Below are 25,949 nucleotides of genomic sequence, written 5' to 3'. Positions count from 1 at the left end.
ACACCTGTCATTTGCTAAATTTCCCCAAAAGAACAGCAGACCACAGAAATATAATTTGAAGATTTACAACATTCACTTTTTTTTTTTTTTTTAGAGTAAACTACTGTCTTTCCTAGCTGTACTTTTAGTTTAACATCAAAATCTGACACCAACATGATCAAAACGGCTGTCACATTGTTCAAGTACAGTACTCAGTTGTTCAGAGTTTTAAAATCCTTGGAGTTCAACTACTGTATATATTGAATGCATATTCCAGTATAATCTGCTGTACACTACCATTTTGTTTTATTTTTAAGAAATGAGAGGAAGTCAGACTAGCTCCAGCCCCAACACAAGCCTTCCTCCCTGGTCTCTACAAGGCCCAGGACAACTGCCAGCCATCGTCTCAGCAGAAGCTGTTTTATCAGGAAGGCAGATTATTGTAACTGGTGTTCAGCTTACAGGTAAAACCATGCTCTGGAATGACTATTGGAACCGGTTATTTCAAAATAATTCACTAAACAGCACACTACTGTAGAACTACACATTTTACCAACCAAAACCCTACACATTTTTTCTTGCGCAGAAGATACTGATGTTTAGAAGGTGTGCTACCTTGAAGGGTAATATTTGGTACAAGTCTTTCTATACTAGCAAACAGCAAACAGTACAATAACATTTCATTTTTTTGTGGAAAGTATTCTGTTTACAAAACATCTAAATGGTTTATTTAAATATGTTAATTTGTACAATACAGGGCTTCATTTCTCAAAATAAGTACATTTTGTACCAAAAATACATTGAAAGAAATTAGTATAAAATAAAAAGTTGAGCAGTGATTCCAGGACAGTTGCTGTGCCGTTTGGTCCGTCAGCAGTGTTGAATGTCAGGGGATGTTAAGTGTTTGTTCAATAAAGCATTTTCTTTGTAACCACAGGTATACTTGCTGACCAGGCACTGCCCCCGCTGGTGTCAGGGGCTCCCATTGCACATTACAGTGGCAAAGATTGTCACAGACCCCAGCTCTCGTTAAGCAGCAGCAGCAGCAGCAGCCAGCCAACCAGACCTTCAGTGATAGGTGGGCCTGGCTCTCCTACCGAGTTTCATGGTTTACAGCTTCACTGCTTTAGGAAGGGGCTGTCTTGTTACATTTTATTGCAGTTCATTTAACAGTGGAGGATGTACTAAAAAGTCTTCTTTGCCTTTGCCCTTGTACTATCAATAAATGCCAGCTCCGGGACTTTATGGAACTAAATGTTTCCTTCCTGAGGTTTGGGGTTTTTTGACTTTTATCTCTATAAAAGGGTTAGCTTTATAACCCCTGACCTTCAAGCGCTTCAAGTGTAGTTCATGGTTACTGATGACTGGTTGTGCGCTACAGTATCTGATGCAGCGCACTTCTCATACAACAGTTTTAAACCTATAATGCTCAAGTTTTTCTTTTTTGTATGGATCTGTTTTATTGCTGAAACAAAACACCGTTCCTGTTATGAAAAACGAAATATTAGATCTGTTCAGCAATGCATTACAATGTTGGCAAGTGCAATACGCTACAGAATGGGCTATCAAATGGGCACAATAAAAACCAGTGCCTGCGGGTGGTGAATGTTGGAGGCTGTGTGGTCCAGTGGTTAAAGAAAAGGATTTGTAACTAGAAGGTCCCGGGTTCAAATCCCAGCTCTCTCACTGTCTGACCTTGTGCAAGTCACTTAACCTCCTTGCACACTGTTTCTCGGTTGAGATGTTGTTGTAAGGGACTCTGCCGCTGATGCATAGTTCACATGCCTAAATAAACAAATATTAATTAATTCTTTCTGCTTAAAGTTTATTTAGGGAATATGTTCTGGAAGTGTACTGAATAGACTAATGCTTTATGAACATGTATTACCATGAGCTACAGGTAAGAACATGTTCTCCGTAGCTTGGCAATGTATTTCTATGAACATATTTACAACGTAATGTGTGAATACCCTGAAGTGCACCTTAATAAGAATTTTGACGATTCCTTAGGCACCTTAGCTAATTCGGGTCCACCTAAAAAACGATACAAAGGCTGGTCTCCAGAGTCTCCTTCAGCTACTGATGCAAAGAACAACCCCACGCCAGTCAACAATGGAAGTAAGGCTGGTAAGTTACAATGTAAAGTAACATTTTTGTCATACATTAAATGCCAAACTGCTAAAGAAAATACGGACTGTGACTCTTTCTTCTTGTATCAGGCACTGTTAAGTGACTAATTTTATTTTTTAGTTATCAGTTGTATACACGGTAAAGCAGTAGATTGCCTTTATACTTCCTTTCCACAACATGGTGCTGTTTAAAATAGATAATATGTTTTGTTAATATTCTGCACATCTTTGGTATTATACACACACTGATCCCTCTTAACTCAGCCATCTGACTTGCACGTGTTTGTGTTTTGTTTCTGTAGACAGTGGGAGTTTGTCATGCTTATCTCAGCCCACTCCTGCAGGACCGCTTCTTTCTCCTTTAGTGACCTCTGAGGAGCCTGTGGCTGTGCCTGGCAACCTGCTGAAAATCTGCAGGACTCAGCCAGTGATTTTCAAAGGTAATGAGTTTAAATTCCCACAAGGCTACACCCTAGCGTACCGGTATATTTTAATGTAAACTAATAGCTAACTGAGGTAGCATTGTGTGAAAGGCACTGGAAAGAACCACATGCATGAACTACATTGTGTCCCCTTAATCCCTTAGGTTAAACTTCTCTTATACGAGGGAGGGGGTCCTTGTTCGATTTAGAACCAATCACCAAATGAAATACAGTATATACAGTCATGGAGATGCATTAAACTAACCTTAAGGAATTGATAGTAATTTAAAACACAATGCACAGTTACAGTCTATATTTCCCTTTGTAAAACAGGTACAGCATAAAAAACTCATGCCTTTGTTAAATAAACCCCCACAGGTCTATCCTGGTCAGTCAAATGTAACCAATAAATACAAAAGAATACAAGGCTTACAGCTGATATGTGGCATATTCTTCACCCACAGGTCATGGAAGCTTGCCCTATTTCTGTGGAAATGTAAATGATGTAATAATCAGCCCACTGTTGCACTCCTGCTACCAGAATTCCCAGGCTCTCCCCAGAGTTTATGAGCAAGATGAGGCTCCCCCCATCCAGCCTCTTTCTGTGGAGAGGATGATATTACTCACGGTCTACTACCTGGTTCAGCTTGGTAAGTGCTATTTAGTGATACAAACTCAAAACCTTGATGGTTACAGACACAGTTTTTCATCATAACTAAAAAGTCATTATTTTTGTTGCCATTGGAGTCAGAGATTGGTCACTGTTATATTGTGGGTTTTGAATTTTAAATAATTTGACCAGTGAAGTGGTTAACACAACATAGGCTACATGTACTAGCTTATAGCTGTTTGAAATTGTATGGGTTGCCTTTTTCGTTTCTGTCTAGCACCAGACCAGGTTCCCCTGATTGAAGACTTGGAGCAGGTCTTCATGTACCCAAGGCGGGAATCTCACCTGACTGAAATCAGGCAGTATCAGCAGACAGACCCCCAAGTGTCTCCCCAGGGCTCAAGCCAGAAACAACCTGTCACCCCAGCCCAGCTTCCCTGGCTGGCCAGGCTAGCCGCCAGCTCCAGCAACAACAGCGTTCAGGTTATTGTGTCCACCAACACCCTGGCTGAAGGGCTATCGGAAACTTTCAAGTGCCTAGTTCAAGGCAAACTGGCACAAACCAACTTTGTAGTGATCTTATGCACTTCAGCATCTCGGGGCACAGAGTCATGTGTGGTGGTGACAGGTGAGCACAGATTGGTATTTAATACCGTTTTGTTTGCATGTGTTACACGTTATTTAAAATATGTACTTTGATCTCATTAAAGGAAATAATTAGTTGAATTTTTCCTGTGATTTTTATTTACATTTCTATATGCCAAGAAAATGTGGGTAAGATAGAACGATGCCACCTAATGGATTTATGTTGTAATACCAATTATAGTTTAATCAAATTTTATGCTGACCCTTTTTCACTAATCAGATTATACATTTGTGTAGTTAAAAAAATCTTACTAGAGAGCCTTTATAATCGTTTTTGGTACTTGTGATGGAAATATAATGAGTTCTGGTTGGAAATCTTCCTCCTGACCTGTGAGGGTGCTAAGTAGCGAAAGGGGAAGTCTTTGGACGGGCTGGCCTGACAGTCCTTTTCTCTTTTCCCTGACAGTCCGTTGTCAGCCTGGAAGAAGGCGAGACTCCGTTGTAGGAACGTGTTGACCTGGAAGGTAAACGAGGTAGCAGCTGCAAGCAATAGAGGCAGCTGCAATCGTTTACCAAGGGGTCATGCGTGATAGCATAAAGAGGCTGGAGAATTGTTAATCTTTTCCTTTCGCTTGGGTTTATGTACTGACCTGAAAGGACTGTGAGAGATGCAGTAGTTACATCCTGTGAAATATTGCTGAAAAGAATATTCGTGTTTGTTTGTTATTTGTGTTGTTAGTAATTGTCTTGTTTGTTAAATCACCAGACAGCTAAACACGTATCGGGAGCTGTTGCTTTTGGGCCAGCACAAGCCTGAACAGCACTTCACAAAAATATACCTGTTATCACCCACCACAAGCACTAATACACACACCCCAGACTGGTGACCGTGTACAGTATTATTGTGGGGCGGATAAGTATTATTATTTGGTACTGTAAAACCCATTGTTATTTAGCTCCGCCCATACACATTGTTGTGTATTGTGTGGGCGTATTCTTTTGGTCACCAGACCCGGATTAGCAATGAAGCTTTCCAAACTAGATTACAGTTATCTGTGATTACTCCTGCACTGCATCATCTCTGCACCTGTTAACAATCACCAGCCACTTTGCAACATACTACATGTTGTGTGTGATATTTACACACATCTTCAGTATTGTGCATAAGTGGAAATGTGACAATGGTAATATAAAACGCCTTCATTTTTCAGGAAAACACCAGGCCCGGGCACTTGCAGAGAGCATGTCCACTCCAATCGAATCTCTCAAGGAGATTAACTATGAGCTGGCCACAGGGAAAGCAGAAGCACTAAGAGCTTTCTTTAGTAGTATCTGCCCAGGTAAGAATGTATGTTATGTATAGATTTGACATTTCATTAACTAATCTTTGACTAACTAGTGGTACCTTAGGTAAGGCAGTCCATGATTAGTACTAAATAGGATCTGTGAAACCAGATTCAAATGTGGTTAATAGCAGCATACAACTATCTGTACATACCTGTTAATCACATGTAACTGGAATGGGATTTTCTGAAGCCTGAATGAAAACTTTAATTTTGGGGCCTGTTACTGTATGTAACAAACATTTAACACTTTCCAAAAAAGTGATAATGTGTGCTTCTGTTGCCCAAAGCAGATGTGGATACTTTACTGGAAAAGTTTTCTCGGGAGAAAAATGGCTCTGTTTCCTTGTCAAGTAATCCTGAACTGTCAGAGGAAATGGCAAAACAAGAAGGGCAATGTTCTAGTAAGCATATGTTGAGTGTTTCTAGTGTTGTTTATGTCTTGGTTTAAAGTAGTATTTCTGAAATGCAGACCCCTACTGTACATCCAACAGTGGCTCATCTTATGTCTGTTTTGATCAGTCTACAAAAGAGACATTTTCTGTCAGTTTCTATCATTTCCATTAACCCTTAGTATTTGTACCTTGCAGAGTTCATAGCTGAATGGCATCAAATTCATCCAGTCCAGTTGGTTGTGGCTCGGAAACTACTTTCCCATGTCTGTGCCATTGCTGACTCCAGCACACAAAACCTAGACCTTGGCTCCTTTGAAAAAGTGGAATTCCTGATTTCTGTTCCTCCTTCAGAAGTGACTTTTCAACAGATTGTGCTACACCTTTGGAGCTCAGGTAAACAAATACCACCCCTTGCAGTTGTTATGCTGTGTCACCATGTCTAAGGATTAAGGTTAGTTTTAGAAATAAAAGCAGTACTGTCCAAATGCTTCAAGTGGCAATACTCTTTTCTTACTACAAGTTTTAACCACCCTTAAAACTATATATAGCTCAAAGAATTGTTACTACCTTACATTAGAAAACGATTCAGTACTGTCAGCCAATCAGCTTCCAGCTCTAGCGGGCTCTAACGGACAGTAGACGACCTCTGGAATGTCTCAGCACTAACTGTGAATCAAATTTAAAATCAACCTGCATGTATACCGACTTTTTAAAAATTACATTCATGCTTACAGCTAAACTGAAGTACCTAAATTCTGCTTGTATACCTACAAACTAATGAGAGAAAAACACACTGGGCAATTTAATGGCTATCATCAGTGATCAGTGATGGCTCTAGTGTGCGATAGTTGATCACGACAGTTATGCGCCCCGAGCCGAAAGTCATGGTCAAATATCAGATAGGCGTTCGCAACTATCACATGGTAGAGCCATCATCGACAGTTGCTGTTGCTTACGTAATGTTTTCAGACGTATTGTATACCATTGTAATATCATAAGATGTACTATAAAGCAATGTAAAAAAAAAAACAGCATGGTTAACCAGGTTGTGTCATGGCAAAGGCATAGTACAGTATAAGAATGTGGAAAGACAGAGAAACTTGGTTTTTGGTACGGCAGGAATTTTGTTGGAGTTGGGACTGGAGAAGTACTGCATGTCTAAGAAAGGAGCAGAGCAGTATGTGGTGAAGCTTGACTCAGAGGCCCAGGGAAAGATTGACGCGTTCATTCAAAAATCCAGAGTGAACCCCTACACACTCTTTATACTGGTTCATGACCATGCCCATTGGGATCTAAGCAGGTACTACTTTTACTACTTTTGCATTTTTGCAAGCTAGGTTTTTATATATATATATATATATATATATATATATATATATATATCCCGGCGGATAATATATATATATATGCTTTTTATGTGAAAAATAATTACTTTCCCATTAATATATATATATATATATATTATATATATATAGATATATATATATATATATATATAATATATATATTATCTATTATGCCATCTTGCTTGCGGTTAGAGATGTCCAGCTGTAACTATGAAACTGAGTGACCAATTACCTGCAAAAAATCCCAAAGTAGGAAGCAGACATGCCGATTTGGATGAAGAACAATTAAATGAACTGGAAGACAGCAAAGCAGAAAAAAATACCAAAAAAAAAGTCTTTATACTCACTCACCCCAATTTTGTCACTTAAATAATGTATTTTTAGCTGTTTGTAAATGCTAAAGAAAAACTAAGATCTTATCTTTAATGTATTTTGTAAGATATTTGTGAAGTGCATAATGTATGGGTCAAACAACTAGAACAATCATCACTGACAGATTATTAATTACCTCCCCCAGCTCCCCCTTGTGTTGAACCCTTCATTAAACAGGCTTACATTATGCTTCACAGGTGAGCTATAAGAAGGGATAGTCATTCTCTCTTGTCTTTCTTCACGTGCAGTGAAGCTAGTAGTCCAAGCGATTCCCCTGCAGGCCTGGTGGACAGACTGCTGAACTGCAGAGAAATCAAGGAGGCTCCGAACATTCTGACGCTTCAGGTCACGTCCTTCCCCTACGCCCTGCAGACACAGCACACACGCATCAGCCCCTACAACGAGATCCACTGGCCTCCCACCTGCAGCAATGTAGGTACTTGCAACTTTCTAGCTACATCAGGGGAATGTTTTTTTTAAACAACAAACCTTTTAAGTTTCAAAGGACTTTTAAGTACTGTTTATTGTTTCAGGCCTAACTGAAGAAAAAAGCTTTCTATCACCATGGTGCAATTTACACAATGGTGCAATATGCTAACTTTTGTGGCCTTCACAAGTATTAGAGCCTTGCTAGTCAATTTTTTAATTTTTTTTTATTTTCTGAAGTAATATTTCTTTTTGTATCCTGCCAGGATGCTGACTTGTACCATGAGAACACAAAACACTTTGGCCTCTCGGAGTTGATTGAATCAACACGCTCAGGACACAGCCTTCCTGTACTGAGATATGACAGCTCATTCCAGGCAATGGTGATGGCTCTCAGAGAAAGGTAAGGGTTGAAGCATCTCAGGCTGCTTCAATAAGTGTTAACAATAAGTGTTATGCATTTAGCCAGTGATATTCCCAATGTAATATCACAGAGTAAATGATTTAGTGCTGTACAAACTACACATTTTTGTCTTCATCTCTTAAGTTGTTTTCTGTACAAATTGAATTAATAAAACACATAATTGAGGACTAACATCATATATCACATGCAATATTTTACAAGAAAACTCCAGACCAACTTCAAAATAAAGTTGTTCAAATGGAAAAAAGTTGATAAAAAAACTAACACAATAAACATGACTTGTGAAACAAATACAAATTAAGCAAAATATGTGTAGTTTTAATTGAAAAATATACTGTAGCTCCCTTTTAAAGTGTTAATTGAATTCAGAAGTGCTTCATGTGTAAATAAGTGAAGCACATACAAGGATAGCGCTACTTTTTTATTTGCGACACTGCTTCAAATATGTTACACATTCCAACCCTTAATATACACACTCAGTAGTAATCCATCCCACTCAAACAAATATTTTCAAAACTAAACAAAGTTATCTATTAACAAATGTTATGCTTTAGTCTGCGCTGTTATGGAATATCTTTTCTTAGAAGCATTGTGCTTCTAAAATAACTAGTCCAGTTATATGCATGTGGAAGGGGTGTGGGTAATTCACTGACTAGGAGACAGACAGGTGTACTTGAAAACACCACACAGGTGCCCAGTTTTATTTTCAAACAGTTCTTGCTTTTTCCGGCAGAGGGCACTGTTGACCATGGGCTGCCTATCAACGATGATAGACAGCACCACGGAAATACCACAGCTGGTACGTGAACAGCAAGTGCACTCGCAGGTGCTCAAAGAAATAATAATGAAAACAGAAGGCGAAAAGAACAATGGAAAATAAAACAGTAATAAAACTACAAATAAAAGGTGCTGCACTCGGCAGCGTTATCCCGGTCGTCGCTACCCGCACGACCCGGATCACCGTCCTACTCTGTAGGCTAACTAGCCTGTTCTGTCACAATACGCCGGGGTCTGCCCAAGGGTTCCCCGCTCTCTCTGTCTCGCTGTGAAACTCTCTTTGTTTCGCCTGATTCCCGGTCCTGGATCAGAGCTTCCGCACTCTCGGTGCGTCTAAGTGGGCAGACCTGAGGAAACAACGGAGCGTTAATTTATAGGGCTAACAATCTCCCAAGACGCGCCTCTCAGCCATTCAGAGAGGGGGAAAGTCTACACACCCACTTTCCCACCTCCCCGTGTCACTGCCATGACTCACAGGCGGTTGTTGGACGACTGCCGCCCTCTTCCTGCAGCCCGTGAACACGCCAGCAGAGTCAGCACAGATCTCTCCCTGTTACAATGCAGTATTAAATAGTTTTGCATGATTTGTAGCATTGACAGTTCAAACTTACATAACTTTCACTATGTGCCATCTGATCTTGCAATTTGAACCGTGCTTTATACACCGCCAGGCTTTGCACTTCATGCACTGCATTCCTGGATCGGGTGTCCTCCACACCACTGCATATGTTTTTCATGGTACACTGCACACCTGTTGTCTCCCGAAGGATCAACTGTTTCAAAAGCATGGTGTGAGCCCACGTCAATCAACCGGTCTTATAGCAAGAAACCACCTGTAAAAAAATGCAATGACAGATATACACACACCCTTTTTTATATGGCTGTTAACCAATGAAAGCTTTACAGAAAGCTTCTATCGTCCTGGCAACACATGAGGCTTGCTAGCCTCTTTATCGGCTAGTGGTGTATTTGTGCTCATTCCAGCAAGCGGTAGCGGTTCTGGTGTATAGGGGTGTTTATAGAGAGAAGAGTCTAAATCAGTATTTTGATGTTCTTTCCATCTGATACAAGCTGTGTGATGTAATTCATGAAATACCAAGAAATGTATGATGGTTGTAAAACCACTACTATTCATAATAAAAACTATAAATAAATCCAATCAGTCATTTACTGCTTCTACCAGCAACAGTGTTGCTTCTCTCTAGTTTATTAGTCATGTTATTTTTTGCATTAAGAAACATTCTTTTTCAATGTGGTTGTAGGTTTCCTAAGCTTCACAGCGTTGTGATAAGAACTTACGTCCTAATTCAGCACTATGCTGTGGCCATGATGGCAGTAGTGGGTCTCTCCCAGATGAAGAAATATACCTCGGTGGAAACGCTGGAGATTATCCAAAACCTCATCAACGCCCCAGAACAGTGTCCGAGTCGCCACGGCAGCATGGTGCTGCTGAGGATCCCCTCAGTCCAGCTGGCTGCTGTAGCTTATGAGCGCCTGTGCCAAGTCAGGGAAAAGCTTGGCTTACAACAGCAGTTCGAAATCATCTTGGGAAGTCCTAATACTGCACTCAGTGTTGGAAAGCACTTTTTGGAAATGCTGAAAGTAAGTAACATTTTCATTTATCATCTTTTCTTGTTGTCCTGAATGCTATGGTTTACAACACATATCCTTGATCTACCAGGTCTTGTTTAATATAGTGATTAAATGACTTAATTAAGAACCAGGTTGTAAGAAGGAACATGAGTGCTGCTGCTCTGTACACTGATGCCCCATAGCTGCGTACAATATATTACACATTGTCACTAAATAAACTGTCAACAAAAAGTAATGATTGGTTGATTTACCATGATTATCCCCATTGAGACAATGGCCTCCTCTAAAGGCTGGGTTTATCACCTATGAATAAAAAGTGTCATTTTGTTCCTTATTTCATCTCTGCTAGACGTGGCTGAAAATACAAGATGCTGGCTGGGTTCCTCGTACATATTTGGAATTGGAAGCCCTGCCATGCATACTCATATTCACTGGAATGAACCCACAAGGAGAGTCGTTGCCAAGGTTTCTAAATGTACATTCTTGGTGAAAACCAAAGCCCACACAATCCTTTTGATAGTCCTCGAATCTCACGCAATATACATCCCAGTGTTCTTTATTGCTATAAATATATAGGGATGTGAAGCAGACTGATTCTTGTAAATTTGGTATGAATCTGGGGATTCGTAGATTTAGGGTTACCATTTGGACTGCTTCAAGTTAATGTCTTTTTGTTGTAAAAGATCCATTATAAAAAGGTCTCACTATTTCTGGGATTTGAAATTCAGGTTTTAGCACACCCCAAATATCTGGGTCTAGGGGGAAAGATTTTTTGTTTAATTGTAATTTGTTTTCTATTTGTACCAAGGTCTTTAAAGTACTGCGACCTTCGTTTAATAAATTCCACTTACCTGACGAGGACAGCCCTGGAGCAGGAGCTGGGACTAACGGCACACCTGGTCAAGTCACACGGGCCCAGTGAGAAGGTTCCAGCTAGTGACCTCACCGAAAGTGACCCGGAGACACTGAGCAGCACAGACAACGAGGAGGAGGCGATAGTGATGGAAGGTGAGTGGACACGGCACCAGGGATCTCTTTCTGTGACTGAGGACACAATGGCATTATTGATGGGTTTATGAGCCTACATTGTAAACAATAGCAGGTGAATGGGGGTAGGGGAGTTTGTATTTCTCTTGCATGTTTCTTCTATCCCTATAAAAGAATGAAAGGGGGTGGGTTGATTCAGAGATGGTTCACCAATGCTGGATCTCAGCTTACCTTATTACATTTTACGGTGTACTTCTTTTGGTGGTGGTTCTGGGATCTGTCTCTCCAATATTGTTATCATTTTCCTCTAAAACGGAAATAATTGCAAACACCATAAACGAAAGGGGAATGTTGAAAAGCAACTGAAGTGTCATTTAAAACTATTTGCTCGCTAATGAAACTGATTTAATTAAGACCCCGGTGCTTTATTGGAGCTACTAGCTACTCCAAGTGGTATAATTTTAGATTTTTTTTATTTAAAAATACTACGGAATAGACAGTTTATAAAACTACTGAGTCATCCTTTCTGTATTTGTGTATTTTCACACAGCACCTAACTCTCAAAAGAGAAGCCCTGTACTAACAGTGGTCTTATTCTCACGACTCTGCAGCCTCATCTATATGCAGCCTTTTTTTTATCTAGTGCATATTCCAAGATAGTTACGAAGTGAGAATACTGCTGTGGAGTGTGATTTATATATGTCTTCTAAGAAATGAGATCAGAAGGATTTACTGCAGTTTTTTACATTCAGCATTCAGCAGTGAGTCAACAACTCATGCTCCGGCAATTGACACTTCTGGGAAACATCTTCAGTCTTCAGGGCTTTCTAACCCGGACAAGAGTGCTAAAGACTTAGACAAGATCCAACTGGACAGCAGTTTAAAAGTAACAATCAATGAAAGCAGCACTTCCTGTGACCCGCAAACAAGGAAAACCACAAGGATTCTTTTCAAATTGAACTGCTCGGCTTCTTCTACTGACAATGTGGTGATATCCCAGTCAGTGCCACAATGTCCCAGGGCAAAGAGTTTAAACCAACCGCCTATCGTGTTCCTGCCCAAAGCTGTATATGATGTCATCACCTCGGTTGACAGCAGTGGCCTCCCTAAGTCCACGTCCTTCCTTCCCCATCATTTAGTGACCTGGGCAAGCTCCTTTCGACCTTTGTTGAGCAAGATAATGACCTGCACTGAGCAGTCTCTGTATTACCGTCAATGGACCATACCCAAACACAATCATATGGACAGTAAAAATATAGCAGAGGAAAAAACAGACAACTTTCACCCCAGAAGCCTTTTATTTAGTGGACCACCACAGGTGAGATTCATTTAAATGAGTAGTTCACTGATGATTGCTAATTAACATTTTACCACAAAGCCACTTCATTTATATTACTTTACACCACTTACTGTATACATTTGTCATTCTCTATTTTGTTAAAAGTATAACAAACAATAAAGTGGCTGAGGGATATTTAGTTCACCAAAAAGGTATTTAAAACTGCAACCATCTAACTAACAATATAAAGCCTTCAAATATTGAGAACATGGCTGACTCTTTAAATATCTGTTATTTTTTATGAAATATAATGCAGTTTATTTTATTTTGCCTTTTCTTTTAGGTGGGAAAAACTGGTGCCTATCTGCAGTTTCTGGGTATTTTGTCCACGGAAGTAGATATATACGATGAAGAAGAAATTAACTCAAGTGAGTAACAATGTATGTCCAATATAATGTGCCGTTTAGGTCACTGTGCATAATGCTGCATCACTATTTAATATAGGTTTGAAACTATACTGTGTAATCAGCACCATTACCAGTTGTATGTCTTGATTCACCTGTATGGGAGGCAATCCTGGTTCATTCTGATGTAAAGGTGATATCTTTTTTTTCAGATGTAATGGAAGATTCTGTTCAGTATCACAAGACTGGTGCTGTGTGGCCAGATGTCACTGTTTTCAATGTGATGCCTTTTGACTGCACTGTCCATAATCCCAAGTATGAAGGTGCCAGTCCAGTTTACTCCAGAGAGCTTACTTTCAGAAACACAGGTTAGTCATTCATTAGTCACTCTAGTATTCAAAATGATATATAAGGTCTTTTGGAGAAGCAGATGGTGAGTTGATCTCCTTAGACTGCCGTTCAGTCTTTACAACTAGAGTGAGTTCAAAGCAGCTGATATCTGTTATGTGAATGTTTTTCAGGAAGCTCAAGAAAACAGGAAGATGTCTACATGAGGCGTCGCACAACAAGGATGAGGTTGTCCAAATACGCAGCCTATAACACATACCACCACTGTGAGCAGTGCCATCAGTACATGGGCCTCACCCCTAGACACCAGGTACGCAGCCTATAACACATATCTCTATTGTGAACAGTGCCATCAGTACAGAGATACCACGTTTGCAGCCTATAACACTTATCACTACTGTGAACAGTGCCATCAGTACATAGATACCAAGTACATGGCCTATAACACATCTCACTACTGTGAACAGTGCCATCAATACATAGATACCAGGTATGCAGCCTATAACACATCTTACAACTGTGAACAGTGCCATCAGTACACAGATACCAGGTACACAGCCTATAGAACTTATCACTACTGTGAACAGTGCCATCAGTAAGTACATGGATACCAGGTATGCTTCTGCCACCAGAGGAAAATGTAAACGATGCCCAAGCAATGCAATATTACTTGCACATAGTAACTTGTATATTTTTCAAACAAATTGACTTTCTTAAAAAAAAATATATATATCTATATATATATATATATAGATATATATTTCCCATAATATTTTGAATGTCTTGCAGCTCTGCGAGTCCGCATTGCACGCCTTCTCCTTTTCCTACTCAATGCTAGGGGAGGAGATCCAGCTTTACTTCATCATCCCCAAATCCAAAGAGCATCACTTCTCCTTCAGCCAGCCTGGAGGGCAGCTAGAGAGCGTGAAGCTTCCACTCACCTCTGACAAGGTGCAGTACAGACTACCTGCGATGTATTAAAGTCATTTTCACTCTCATACCTTAGTGTCATCCCTGCTGCAGTAGTTTCATTACGACTGTTTGTTTCAAAGTACTGTCCTTTCGTATGCAAATGTACGAATCTCATTATAATGTCGAAGTCTAGCACTTATGCTTGATATATCATCATTTTTTGATGATTTACGACTTTGGTTTTTTTACGCATGCTTCTCATTGGTGTAGATTCAACTGTCTGTTCATATGTGAAACTTCCAGTTTAAATGTTTGCGTGCATTTATTAATAGTCTTGTAGCAGGGTGGTAGGAAAGAACCTGCTGTTAAATGTGTTTATTTATTTTTAGAACGGGGTCTCCCCTTCCGCCCCTTTGTTTTGTTTATTATGATTTATTGCATTTATATATGATGGCGAAGTGTTTATTTTTGTTAAAATATTTTATTTATTTTTGTGTTTAAGTAAACAGCGCGCACCGTGTCTTTTTGCCCAGCTTTAAAGAACTGATAAATATATTTTTTAAATAATAGCTTTATTTTGCTTTAGAATCCGGATTTCATAAAGAGTCCAATCTTCACACCAACAACTGGGCGACATGAGTACGGCCATTTCAATCTGTACCATGCAATGGAGGGTGTCAGCCACTTGAACATTCTGGTCATTAAGGAATATGAGATGGCAGCCTACAAGAAATACTGGCCTAACCACATCCTGCTGGTCCTTCCTAGCATTTTCAATGGAGCTGGTATGCACTCCAAACCTAACAAATATTATTGTGTAAAAAAATAGTTTAGTGTACAAATATATATATATATATATATGGTAGGTAGAACACTGACATGACAGGGTCATTTGAGGCTTCTTAACTAACCTCATACACAGAGTTCTTTTTTGTCAACATTTGTCAACTTTCTTAATAGTTTTACATCAATCCATAGCATACAGCTTCCATTATAGTACTTCTAAAGGAATAAGGTTTCATGTGATAAAATACAAACAACGTATGGCTAAACGCCCAGTTAACTAAACATGCAATGCTGCTATGATTCTTAACGTAAAACTTTTTTTTAAGTGATGTCTAAACTTCACACTGAACTTTTTGCAGGGGCTGTTCATTTTCTGATTAAAGAGCTGTCTTACCACAACTTAGAACTGGAGCGTAACAGGCAAGAAGAGCTGGGGATTAAACCTCAGGATATCTGGCCATTCATCATTGTGGGAGATGACTCCTGTGTCATGTGGAACATGGTAGATGTTGTACCTGCTGGAGACAGTATGAGGTACATGTTGTTATCTTCATTTATCTTAAAATATCTACAGTTATTCCTTCCTGTGATGTCAGGAGCAGAATATACGATGGAAGTAGCATTTCCTTATAAAGTTGCACACACTACTTGATCGTATAACCACCGACCCCTACTAACCTGCCCTGATGGGTCACAGTAATTTCCCTTATTGAACTTTGAGAAACATGACTGCTGTAATTAATTATATTTAAGACATAGGCAGAGACCATTATAGCAATAGAGGGCATCGGCTCATAGATATTTTAATAGAAGATGTGTGCGCTGCATCTTTGACATGGTTTCTGTTGAATACTAAATCAATTCAAGCACTAGTAACCTCAATACCCTTTTGTTCTTTGTAGTAAATCATCATTTTCAGAGAGGAATGTCTCTTTGAGACATGTCCTGCAGCACATTGAGGCAACCCCTGCGATCACACAGTACGGCCTGTGTGGGATGAGGCAGTGGTCCAGCAGACAGAGCACTGGGCAGATCAGAGAACCCTTCTCCCACTGTCACCTCCACGACTTTGTGCTGCTCAACGTGGACCTCACACAGAACGTGCAGTTCAACCAGAACAGGTCAGGCCAGTACAAGAGGGACAGTGCATATGATTTTGAATCCGTATTTGATGACAGTGACTACGGTTGTTGTGACAGGGTAGCCAAGGGTGGTGATGTCAGACCAGGAACAGAAACCACAAACAGGCAGGTACTTGGGTGAAAGCATGGCTGTGCCGTTTTTATTATTAAACAAAAATAAATAAAATATTTAAATAGAAAACCCTGTTGACAAAACAAATCACAAACACCTAAAAACAAAACAATACCTCGGTAAAGCTGGGCAACCGTCTTCATTGCTCTTGTACAGTACTCTAGTTTTATTTTTAGTTTAGTGTGGGATATAATTTCGATATTCTCCCGTTTCACTCTTGCGCACGTTCCTCCTCCAAACAGTCCACCATGAACGTGGAAAGCTGCTGGCTTTTCTACCGGTGACCATCTTCGGACCAGCAATACTTTAAGGAATTGATTTATCTGGAGATGGTCACCTTCTGTGCGGGGTTTCTGATATTTGCGTGGTCGACAGCAGCTCAACTTTATAATTAAGCTGCCGCTGACCACACATTTTCACGAGATGTCTGTCAGGAACAAACTGCTAGTAGTCTCTGCTAACGGGCTTTGCCCTGCCCCCTCATGTGCAGGGCTTTTCTTCTGACCTGCCACAGTAGTATTTATCCAAAGGAAGAAAAACATTACCAAAGCGCATTTACACTACTCAGCTAAAAGTTTCCATTTTTGTTCACAACTTGAGAATTGAAAATATGAATCAGTTTATGGTTCATAAAAACTTTTGAATAAACAGGAACATAACGGAAGGCAGACGACCACCTGTTAAGGAGTGACATTTTGACAGCCCCACCTCTTGAAGTTTAAAAAACCAGCATGTAAAAATCCCAGCAACGAGTCAGTTATAGTGAACACACTCTAGAGCTTCATCCAGCCCCAAGAATAGTGAAATCCTACGGCATCGTAGGGTAATATTCTGTTATGTATTGTGCCTCAGATTTACCTGTGTTGATGTGGATTTCAACCTCCGTGCCCACAGTGCTGGCTTGCTCATCTGCAGGTTTAACAACTTCAGCGTTATGAAGAAACAAATTGCCATCGGAGGACAAAGGGCATTTATCATCAAATCAAAGGTGAGTGTACAGTGCTACGGAGCCACTGTGTGAAGCAAAATACTATGTCACAAACAGCACCGCGTTGATACAGTAAAAAGAATATTAACCAAAAGCTGTGTACAGTTTACACAAATTAGAGGAGTGAAAAATCTTCCTTTTAATCAATCCCTGTTCTAGCATTTCCTTCTGGTGAATTATAAATGGCATTTTTATCATCTTCCAACGGACTCGGTCTGGTTTGTTTAGTTTGAAACAATGTGCTTGTTGTTCACACTTTATCTTTCAGCAAAGAGACCGAGTTCGCATGTGAATAAACAAAGTGCAATTCCCAGTGCTCGCATATTATTACCTGCACGTGAAGTGCTGTGCAATCCTCGTGCCTAAATACAAACATACATTTTAAACAACTCAACACAACATTAACACACTACACGTAACATACAACACAAATAAAAAGCCCAGGAGCGGGGCAGTTTGGCACATCCTGCAATATGCTTTTTAAATAATGACACACATTAATAATAATAAAAAAATATCCTGAACTACACATTTTCCTGCAAGGGAGCCGGGCTCTCTTGTACAGCGGTGTTGGTGCTTCAAAGCGGGAGGTCCCGAGGTTGGCGTCTGACCGCCGCCTGTGAGAAGCCCCTGCCTGCGGTGATCGAAGTTCACAATATCAGAAAAACAAGATTTTCACAGTTTCTTCTTAAAATTAATTAAACCCAAAAAGCAACGATTTTGTAAGAACGACTGCCACATGACGGGTTACTGCAAGGTCTGTTGCTAGGAGACGGTTGTTACAGTCAGCATTCACATATCCAATGTCTTGACTTCGGTAACGGTTAAAGTGTGTGACGCATATCTGATTATTTCATTTTGGACCATTGCAACCCTTGTCCGTTTTTTAGAGAACACAAAAATGATACAATCTCAAAAATACATAGCTGAAAGGACTGTGTTTTAAAATAAGTAGGCTTCTGTTTAGATGTACTGTAGTTGGTTTTGTTGGTATAGTACTACATTTTCAACAGAAGTATTTTAATTCAGAACGATATAATTTTGAAAACATCACTTGCCAAAAGAGACAACACGTGGATTGTAATAAAGTACATACTTTTAAATCTGGTATGCACTGTAGCAGTATGTACAATTCCTTATTAACGATTGACGAGAAAAATTAAATAAAAATGTTACCCATGCACAGAATTGCGTACTAAAGATCTAAAGAGCAACTCTAAGCAACTAAAGATCACAGATAAAAATACATCACAGTATCTAAAACTGTTTAATGATTAACTTTTACATTACCGTAGTTGGTCTTGTTCGGTTTGTTTTGGCTGCATTTTCGTCAGGTATAACTGGAGGAAGCGCTGCACAATAAAAACAGACTGATTTGACATGCGAGAATAAATAAATAAATTGCATGAAGGGTAACACACACACACACACACACACACACACACACACACACACACATATATATATATATATATATATATATATATATATATATATATATATATATATATATATATATATAATGGGAATTGATTTGTTTTTTATTGCAAGGACAGTAAAATGCGACTGACCTGTGTCTCAGTGTTGTGCTGACTGTAGTAAGTTTCATTTGTGTGACACTTGCTGCAGCCAAATTGGGAAGAGAAAGTTTGAGTTAGGGTTAAAAAAGACATTTTAAAATAATTACATTTACAGTGGCTCTCAAAAGTATTCATCCCCCTTGGACTTTTCCACATTTTATTGTGTTACAACATGGAATCAGAATGGCATTAATTAGGAGTTTTTGCCACTGATCAACACAAAGTCCATAATGTCAAAGTGAAAAATAAAATCTGTAAATTGTTCTAAATTAATTACAAATATAAAACAGAAAATAATCGATTGCATAAGTATTCACCCCCTTTGCTATGACACACCTAAATAAGCTCTGGTGCAACCAATTGTTTTTAGAAGTCACATAATTAGTTGAATGGAGTCCACCTGTGTGCAATTAAGGTGTTTCACATGATTTCAGGTTAAATACACCTGTCTTTGGGAGCTCCCACAGTTGGTTAGTACATTTCCTAATAACTACATCCTGAAGACGAAAGAACATTCAAAGCAAATCCGGAATAAGGTTCTTCAAATGCACCAATCGGGGGTAGGATATAAGAACACTTCCTGGAGCATAGTAAAGTCCATTAAGACAAGGAGAGAATATGGCACAACTGTGAATCTGTCTAGAACAAGCTATCCTCAAAAACTGGGTATCCGAGCGAGAAGGGCACTAGTCAGGATGGCCACCAAGAGGCCTATGGCAACTCTAAAGGAGTTACAGTCTTCCACGACTTAGCTGGCATACGGCAACAATAGCCCAGCCTTTATGGGAGAATGGCAAAAAGAAAGCCATTGTTGAAAAAAACTCACATCAAATCTCGGCTAGAGTTTGCCAGAAGGCATGTGGGAGACTCTGATACCAAGTGGAAGAAGATTCTGAAACCAAAATAGAGCTTTTTGGCCTCAACGCTAAGCGCTATGTTTGGCGCAAGCCTAACACTGAACATCATCCTGAGAACACCATCCCTACTGTGAAGCATGGTGGTGGCAGCATCATGCTATGGGGATGCTTCTCTTCGTCAGGGCCTGGAAAGCTCATGAAGACAGAGGGCAAAATGGATGCAGCAAAATAGAGAAATCCTGGAGGAAAACCTGCTGAAGTCTACAAGAGACCTGGGACTTGGGAGAAGATTCATCTTCCATTAAGACAATGACCCCAAACATACAGCCAAAGCCACACTGGAGTGGCTTAAAAACAAAAAGGTCAATGTCAATGTCAAGGTCAGTGTGGCCTAGTCAAAGCCCAGACCTCAATCCAATTTGAAAGAGTTGAAAATTGCTGTTCACCAAAGGTCTCCATTCAACTTGACGGAGCTTGAGCAATTTTGCAAAGAATGGGCAAAATTTGCAGTGTCCAGATGTGCAAAGCTGGTAGAGACTTATCCAAATAGACTTATGGCTGTAATTGCCGCCAAAGGTGCCTCTACCAAATATTGACTCAAGGGGGTGAATACTTATGCAATCAATTATTTTCTGTTTTATATTTGTAATTTAGAACAATTTGTAGATTTTATTTTTCACTTTAACATTATGGACTTTTTTTGTGCTGATCAGTGGCAAAAACTCCTAATTAAATCCATTTTGTAACACTATAAAATGTGGAAAGGGGGGTGAATACTTTTGAGAGCCACTGTATGACAAGAGTAGGTGGAAAGGGCATCAGAGTCAAACAAGCCAGCTGCTTCAAAAAAGTGTTGAGGGTAGTGTAATAGTTGCAAAACATTTGCAACAGCCTGACTGATGGAAATCTCTCGAAATATACGATGAGCTTGCACCAGCCTTGACACCTGACTTCCAAAAGCTGGTGGAAACTATGGTCTCCCAAATGTCACCTTAATGGTATGAAGTGCACATTTAATTCTGTGTGTTATTCAATTGAAATGGTAATGCTTATATTTTAGTCAGTTTGTGTGTTTTTGGTTATTTCTTTGTGTAGGTATTGTGGCAGATCCAAGGGTAGGGGTATTGAGGGCAAATATAGGAGGATGGAGATTTTAAGGGGATTGTGTCCAGAATTGAATACAATCCACAAACTGTCACTCAGGGAGTGCACTACCCAGAAGTCTTACTGGGGTAGCAGGGTGTGGTCCCCGCACATGTTAGGAGCACATGGATGTGATTCACCAATTTAAAAAGAGGCTGACTCTCAGGTTGGTGAGTGTGGAGTTGGCGTGGGGTGAGGTAGGAGAGCCGTGTGAATATATTGAGAAAACTATTGATTTGCTGTGTATGACCTTGGACTGTTTTGAGAACACTATTGCCTGTATTGACCCACCTTTGTATGAGAACCTGAACTGTGTTCTGGTTTTACTTTGTCCCAATGACCCTGTGTATTGAACATAAGGAAATAAACAAACATACAGGTACTGTCCTGTTTTACCTCCATTACTGTCTCCAAACAAGTGTCTTGTCCCTAAACTGATTTGTGTACAAGTTTTACTCAGGCGGTCTCTACTTTGTCACAGTATTTTAAATGCCGGCTTATGGCATTTGGATGAGTTGTTGGGTCTGGTGGTACTCCAGGCTGTTTAGGGCCACACATGCAGCCCTTTCATTCATTCATTTCAGTTGCCCACCACTGCTCTAAACTGACCCAGTGTGAACACAGCCTTGGGGTACGTCAATAAAAACTAACAGTTTTGTTACCAAACAGTGAAAAGATTCCATTGTTAAATTCTGATAAGGACAGCTGATGATGTTTTAAAACCAGGTGTCTGATGTGCCAACAAACATTCCGCCTTCTCAGTACATCTGCGCTCCTGACTGCAAGCACACTTTCCTGGCGGCTCCTGCTCCGCTGCTGCTTGAGAAGTACTTACAGCACACAAGCCACAGATTCTTTCCCATGTCTCTGAAAAACTACGCCCACCCAGTGCTTTCTGTGGACTGTTACCTCAACCTGGGATCTGAGGTACTGTTACAGCAACAACCACACTGTTTTACTGTATAGTGATGTACAGTACAGCTATGGCCAGAAGTTTTGTTGCAGCCTGTATAATTAACACATTTTGCTGCATAAAGTCGAATGAAACCTGCTGAATAATTTTATGTTAACATATTGAATTACATACTGCTTTGTAGTTTTCCCTGTACTTAATGAAAAACTGCCAAAAATTGAAAAATGTGACATTTCAAAATCTAACGTGAAATACTATACTGTTATTACGGCTTCCGGTAGACTTTTGCGATATCATTTTGTAGTTTCTTTGATTACATGATAAATAAAATATCTAAATTATGTTAATTTATTTTTTGCTTTTGTTTTTAATCTCAATCCTAAAATTCTAGGTGACGCTAAACTTTTGGCCATAACTGTATAAACCCTTACAACACAATATATGTTATTCATCTTAGGAAGATAACTAAGAAAGTTATACATAGAAGCACATGAAAAGATGAGTGTAATATTTACCAGGGAGTAAAGCTTTATTTTATAAAGGGCATTTACAGTAAATGATACCGCCGTAACTGTTCCCTTTTTAATGAGCATGGGCTGACTTTGTTTCAGATTGCTGTGTGTTACGTGAGCTCCCATCCTCACTCTATTAACATCATCTCTTCTGGCCTGCACTTCGGTGGTCTTCTTCTGTATATCTGCGACTCCTTTGTTACAGCAAGCTTTTTGAAAAAGTTCCAGTTCTTAAAAGGTAAATGAGCTTGTGATGTTGCTTCTTCAGGGGGCTTGGTGTAGAATTAATTCAGCTATTTGACAGGAGTGCGATGACCAAATAGATTTCCCTGCAGATATTGTCAATGGGTTTTGAGGCCATAATAGGCAGCTATATAAAATATATAAAATCGCAGAGCCGTCCCTTTTGAGACTGTTTCCTTGGATGTAAAATACCCTGTCAATCAAGCATGTAGTATCAGTAAGCTATCAAAAACTGTTAGATCAGATTTCTTTCCCATTATAAGTGACTTGCAAAAAGGGAAATGCAGCTTTTATGCATTATATAACAGGTAAGTGTAGTATAATGAATTCCAGTAGGATATTCAGAAATACTAAAATGAACTTAATAAAGCCATTGACAAACATAGTATTTCTAAATGTAGCTCTATTGAATGTCATAGTTATGGGTGAATTCCAATATTATACAAAATTAATCAGTCATGTTTGGAACAGGCCACCAATATCCCTTTTCAGATATGTTTAAGCGTTATAACTGCAATGCTTTAATATGTATTAAGCTGCTGTAAATAAGCAATTCACACACTAGCAGGAGCTGCTCTCATTAATGCCTTTTTTTGGTTCCCCATAGGTGCCACACTGTGCGTCGTCTGCCCGGATCGAAACTCTCTGCGGCAGACAGTGGTCAGGCTGGAGCTGGAGGAAGAGTGGCGGTTTTGGCTGAGAGACGAATTTCAAACAGCCAACCCCAAGGAAGACAAGCCCCTCTTCTTTCTTACAGGGGAACGTATATGAGCCACTGTGGCAGCTGTCATTAGGTTTGTAAAGGATTATAACAGGGGGCGTGGGCTATCTGCTACACAAATTAACCAGACCTTAACCCCGGATATACACACGGTCATTGGTGGTTTGGCTTCCTCTTCACAGATTAAACAGACCCCGAACCCATTACACACACTGCCATCAACGGTTTTGACTTCTTTTCTCTGGAGCTGTGGTCCCGGTTAGACACATAGTAATCAGAGGAGCTGACTTCTTAATCCCTAAAACCTTATCCCTGTTAAAACACAAGGTGATCAGAGGAGCTAATTTCTTAATCCCTAAACTCTGATCCCTGTTAAAACATACGGTAATCAGAGGTGCTGATTTCTTAATCCCTAAACTCTGATCCCTGTTAAAACACACAGTGATCAGAGGTGCTGACTTCTTAATCCCTAAGATTTTATCCCTGTTAAAACACACAGTGATCAGAGGAGCTGACTTCTTAATCCCTAAACTCTGATCCCTGTTAAAATGCACTGTGATCAGAGGAGCTGATTTCTTAATCCCTAAACTCTGATCCCTGTTAAAACGCACTGTGATCAGAGGAGCTGACTTCTTAATCCCTAAACTCTGATCCCTGTTAAAACGTACTGTGATCAGAGGAGCTGACTTCTTAATCCCTAAACTCTGATCCCTGTTAAAACGCACTGTGATCAGAGGAGCTGACTTCTTAATCCCTAAGATCTATCCCTGTTAAAACACATGGTGATCAGAGTATAGCTTTCACAAAGTAGCGTGGGCTGTCTTGAGTCCGATGGCCTTACAGCAGCCCTCAGGTGTGTCAACTGGACTCTTCTATAGTGCAAAATGCTCAGCTGGGACAAACCCGCCTGCTGGTTACAGCTTGTACGTGTGTGTGTGTGCCTATATATATGTATATGTAGTTAAATATTGTGGAATCACATTACTTTGTATTGTGTTTTAGGTTTACTCCTGCTTGTTTTTTTGTCTTGTAAGTAAATGAGAACTGAATCGTGAAACTGGAAGCTTGTTTGTTTAGACATTGGACATTGGAACAGTACATATAACGCAGATTCACATACAACTGGGTCTTTTGCAGAAGTGGATTATTTTTATAGACAAAGTATTCTTTTTGATGAAGTGTTTACATACAGTTAAAAATAGGGAACCTATTGTGGCATGTTTTTACTGCAGTGTGATGCATATCATTTGGCATGTTGCTGCAGTGTGATGTGTGGTGCATATCAGTTGGCATGTTATTGCTGCAGTGTGATGCATATCATTTGGCATGTTGCTGCAGTGTGATGCATGTTATTGCTGCAGTGTAATGCATATCATTTGTCATGTTATTGCTGCAGTGTGCTGTATGTTATATCTGCAGTGTGGTGCATATCAGTTGCACAGGGTTTCCAACAAGACAAGGAGCAACTCTCCTTTATCAGTGAAATTTCATGAACAAAGCCTTGCAAACTAAATACATTTTATTTTAAACTGCAATAAATTTGAAGCACGCCCAATTTGTTAAATGAACAATACTGTAATATTACAGTAGTAGAGAACTGAAAACAAACATGGTGTATCTTACGATTGAACGTTTAAAGTCGGATAATCAAGTTGGATAATTTAGCAGTTACATTCTTAGAAATACATTCCACACCTATCACCTATTTTAAGTGCATTCATCAAATGTTAAGTATACTTAATATATATTAATATTTAGTATATTTGTAATATGTGTATTTTTAAGCATTCACACCCTTTGAAATGCGTGAGTGTTCTTAGTAATTGTATTTTGAGGCAAAGTTAAATCCGTTCCTGAAAAAGCAAATGAATCGTGCATGAAGCAAAGGGTATAGCAATTTACTGAGACAGTATTCTTTCATACATTGTGTGCTCCAGAAACCCATTAAATAATAAAATGCATTATTACTGTAGTGTGGTTTGCTAACCTGAAACTTGTCAAATATAAAATCTTTTTGTAGAATATGTTTTTGTGTAAAAAGTACTTATTTCTGTGTGTCTAAACTTTCTTTAATTTATTTTTTGAGTATTCATGGCTTCTTACATGAAATAATAAAAAAAAAAAAATACAAATTACTTTTGTCAGATGATCAATTGTGTTGAAAATCACAAGGTCCTGCCTTTGTAAAGCTATATTGTGTAAGATTTGTTTGATTTAGTTATATGTTAGATAGATAATTTAGTTACATTTAAGGTATATGCTTGAATTTCTTAGATTTCTAACATGAATTAATTAATGTCATCAATTATAATTAATAAAATATAATTAAGACAAGAATGACTCGTGACTGAAGTTAAACAGTGTTACATTTCTTGATTCCAAGTCGCAAAGCACACAAGTGTAAGAAATTAACTCTAGACATGTTAAAATGGTTTTAAACCTAGTGACAATAGTTAGGTAATCGGCATTATAACTTTCCCACTGGGAGTCACTTTTGGCATACCTTTGCATGATGTCCAGGGAGGAAAATGGAAGCTCTTAGATCTGTGTCTCAAAGTGTTTATCGCTTTTCCTATGAAGACAACTTATGTCTGGTAAATTCAGTTTTCATCAATAATATG

At 39.3% G+C, this 25,949-nt stretch overlaps 1 protein-coding gene and 1 long non-coding RNA gene across 3 annotated transcripts in view; one reads left to right on the top strand and one right to left on the bottom strand.

Moving 5' to 3' along the window:
- The window catches only part of LOC121317517 (protein GREB1-like), a 39,255-nt gene extending 13,862 nt beyond the window's left edge, over window positions 1-25,393 (top strand). The window contains exons 6-32 of one of the 2 annotated variants that reach the window (XM_041253538.1): window positions 297-443; window positions 917-1,057; window positions 1,990-2,106; window positions 2,411-2,548; window positions 2,995-3,180; window positions 3,418-3,768; window positions 4,937-5,065; window positions 5,362-5,472; window positions 5,659-5,856; window positions 6,583-6,763; window positions 7,430-7,613; window positions 7,874-8,010; window positions 10,071-10,410; window positions 10,751-10,866; window positions 11,210-11,409; window positions 12,141-12,706; window positions 13,011-13,095; window positions 13,284-13,439; window positions 13,593-13,729; window positions 14,209-14,370; window positions 14,918-15,116; window positions 15,477-15,651; window positions 16,020-16,238; window positions 17,224-17,359; window positions 21,702-21,866; window positions 22,464-22,602; window positions 23,215-25,393. In XM_041253538.1, the coding sequence (XP_041109472.1) occupies window positions 297-443; window positions 917-1,057; window positions 1,990-2,106; window positions 2,411-2,548; window positions 2,995-3,180; window positions 3,418-3,768; window positions 4,937-5,065; window positions 5,362-5,472; window positions 5,659-5,856; window positions 6,583-6,763; window positions 7,430-7,613; window positions 7,874-8,010; window positions 10,071-10,410; window positions 10,751-10,866; window positions 11,210-11,409; window positions 12,141-12,706; window positions 13,011-13,095; window positions 13,284-13,439; window positions 13,593-13,729; window positions 14,209-14,370; window positions 14,918-15,116; window positions 15,477-15,651; window positions 16,020-16,238; window positions 17,224-17,359; window positions 21,702-21,866; window positions 22,464-22,602; window positions 23,215-23,378 (4,979 nt within the window). In that variant the 3' untranslated portion in view covers window positions 23,379-25,393. Of the gene's footprint in view, window positions 1-296; window positions 444-916; window positions 1,058-1,989; window positions 2,107-2,410; window positions 2,549-2,994; window positions 3,181-3,417; window positions 3,769-4,936; window positions 5,066-5,361; window positions 5,473-5,658; window positions 5,857-6,582; window positions 6,764-7,429; window positions 7,614-7,873; window positions 8,011-10,070; window positions 10,411-10,750; window positions 10,867-11,209; window positions 11,410-12,140; window positions 12,707-13,010; window positions 13,096-13,283; window positions 13,440-13,592; window positions 13,730-14,208; window positions 14,371-14,917; window positions 15,117-15,476; window positions 15,652-16,019; window positions 16,239-17,223; window positions 17,360-21,665; window positions 21,867-22,463; window positions 22,603-23,214 lie in introns of both variants that reach the window. The other variant, XM_041253537.1, reaches the window with a different exon arrangement.
- LOC121317518 lies at window positions 11,359-15,593 on the bottom strand. The gene is made up of 3 exons (XR_005950506.1): window positions 15,512-15,593; window positions 11,620-11,695; window positions 11,359-11,445 (listed from the first exon to the last, which is right to left on the bottom strand). It is a non-coding gene; the product is annotated as an uncharacterized LOC121317518 (long non-coding RNA).
- Window positions 25,394-25,949: the final 556 nt, after the last annotated feature.

This window comes from Polyodon spathula, chromosome 6, assembly GCF_017654505.1.
Source record: "Polyodon spathula isolate WHYD16114869_AA chromosome 6, ASM1765450v1, whole genome shotgun sequence".
Classification (NCBI taxonomy): domain Eukaryota; kingdom Metazoa; phylum Chordata; class Actinopteri; order Acipenseriformes; family Polyodontidae; genus Polyodon; species Polyodon spathula.
The sequence above is the reverse complement of the archived record's forward strand: the minus strand, read 5'-3'. Positions and strand labels throughout refer to the sequence as shown.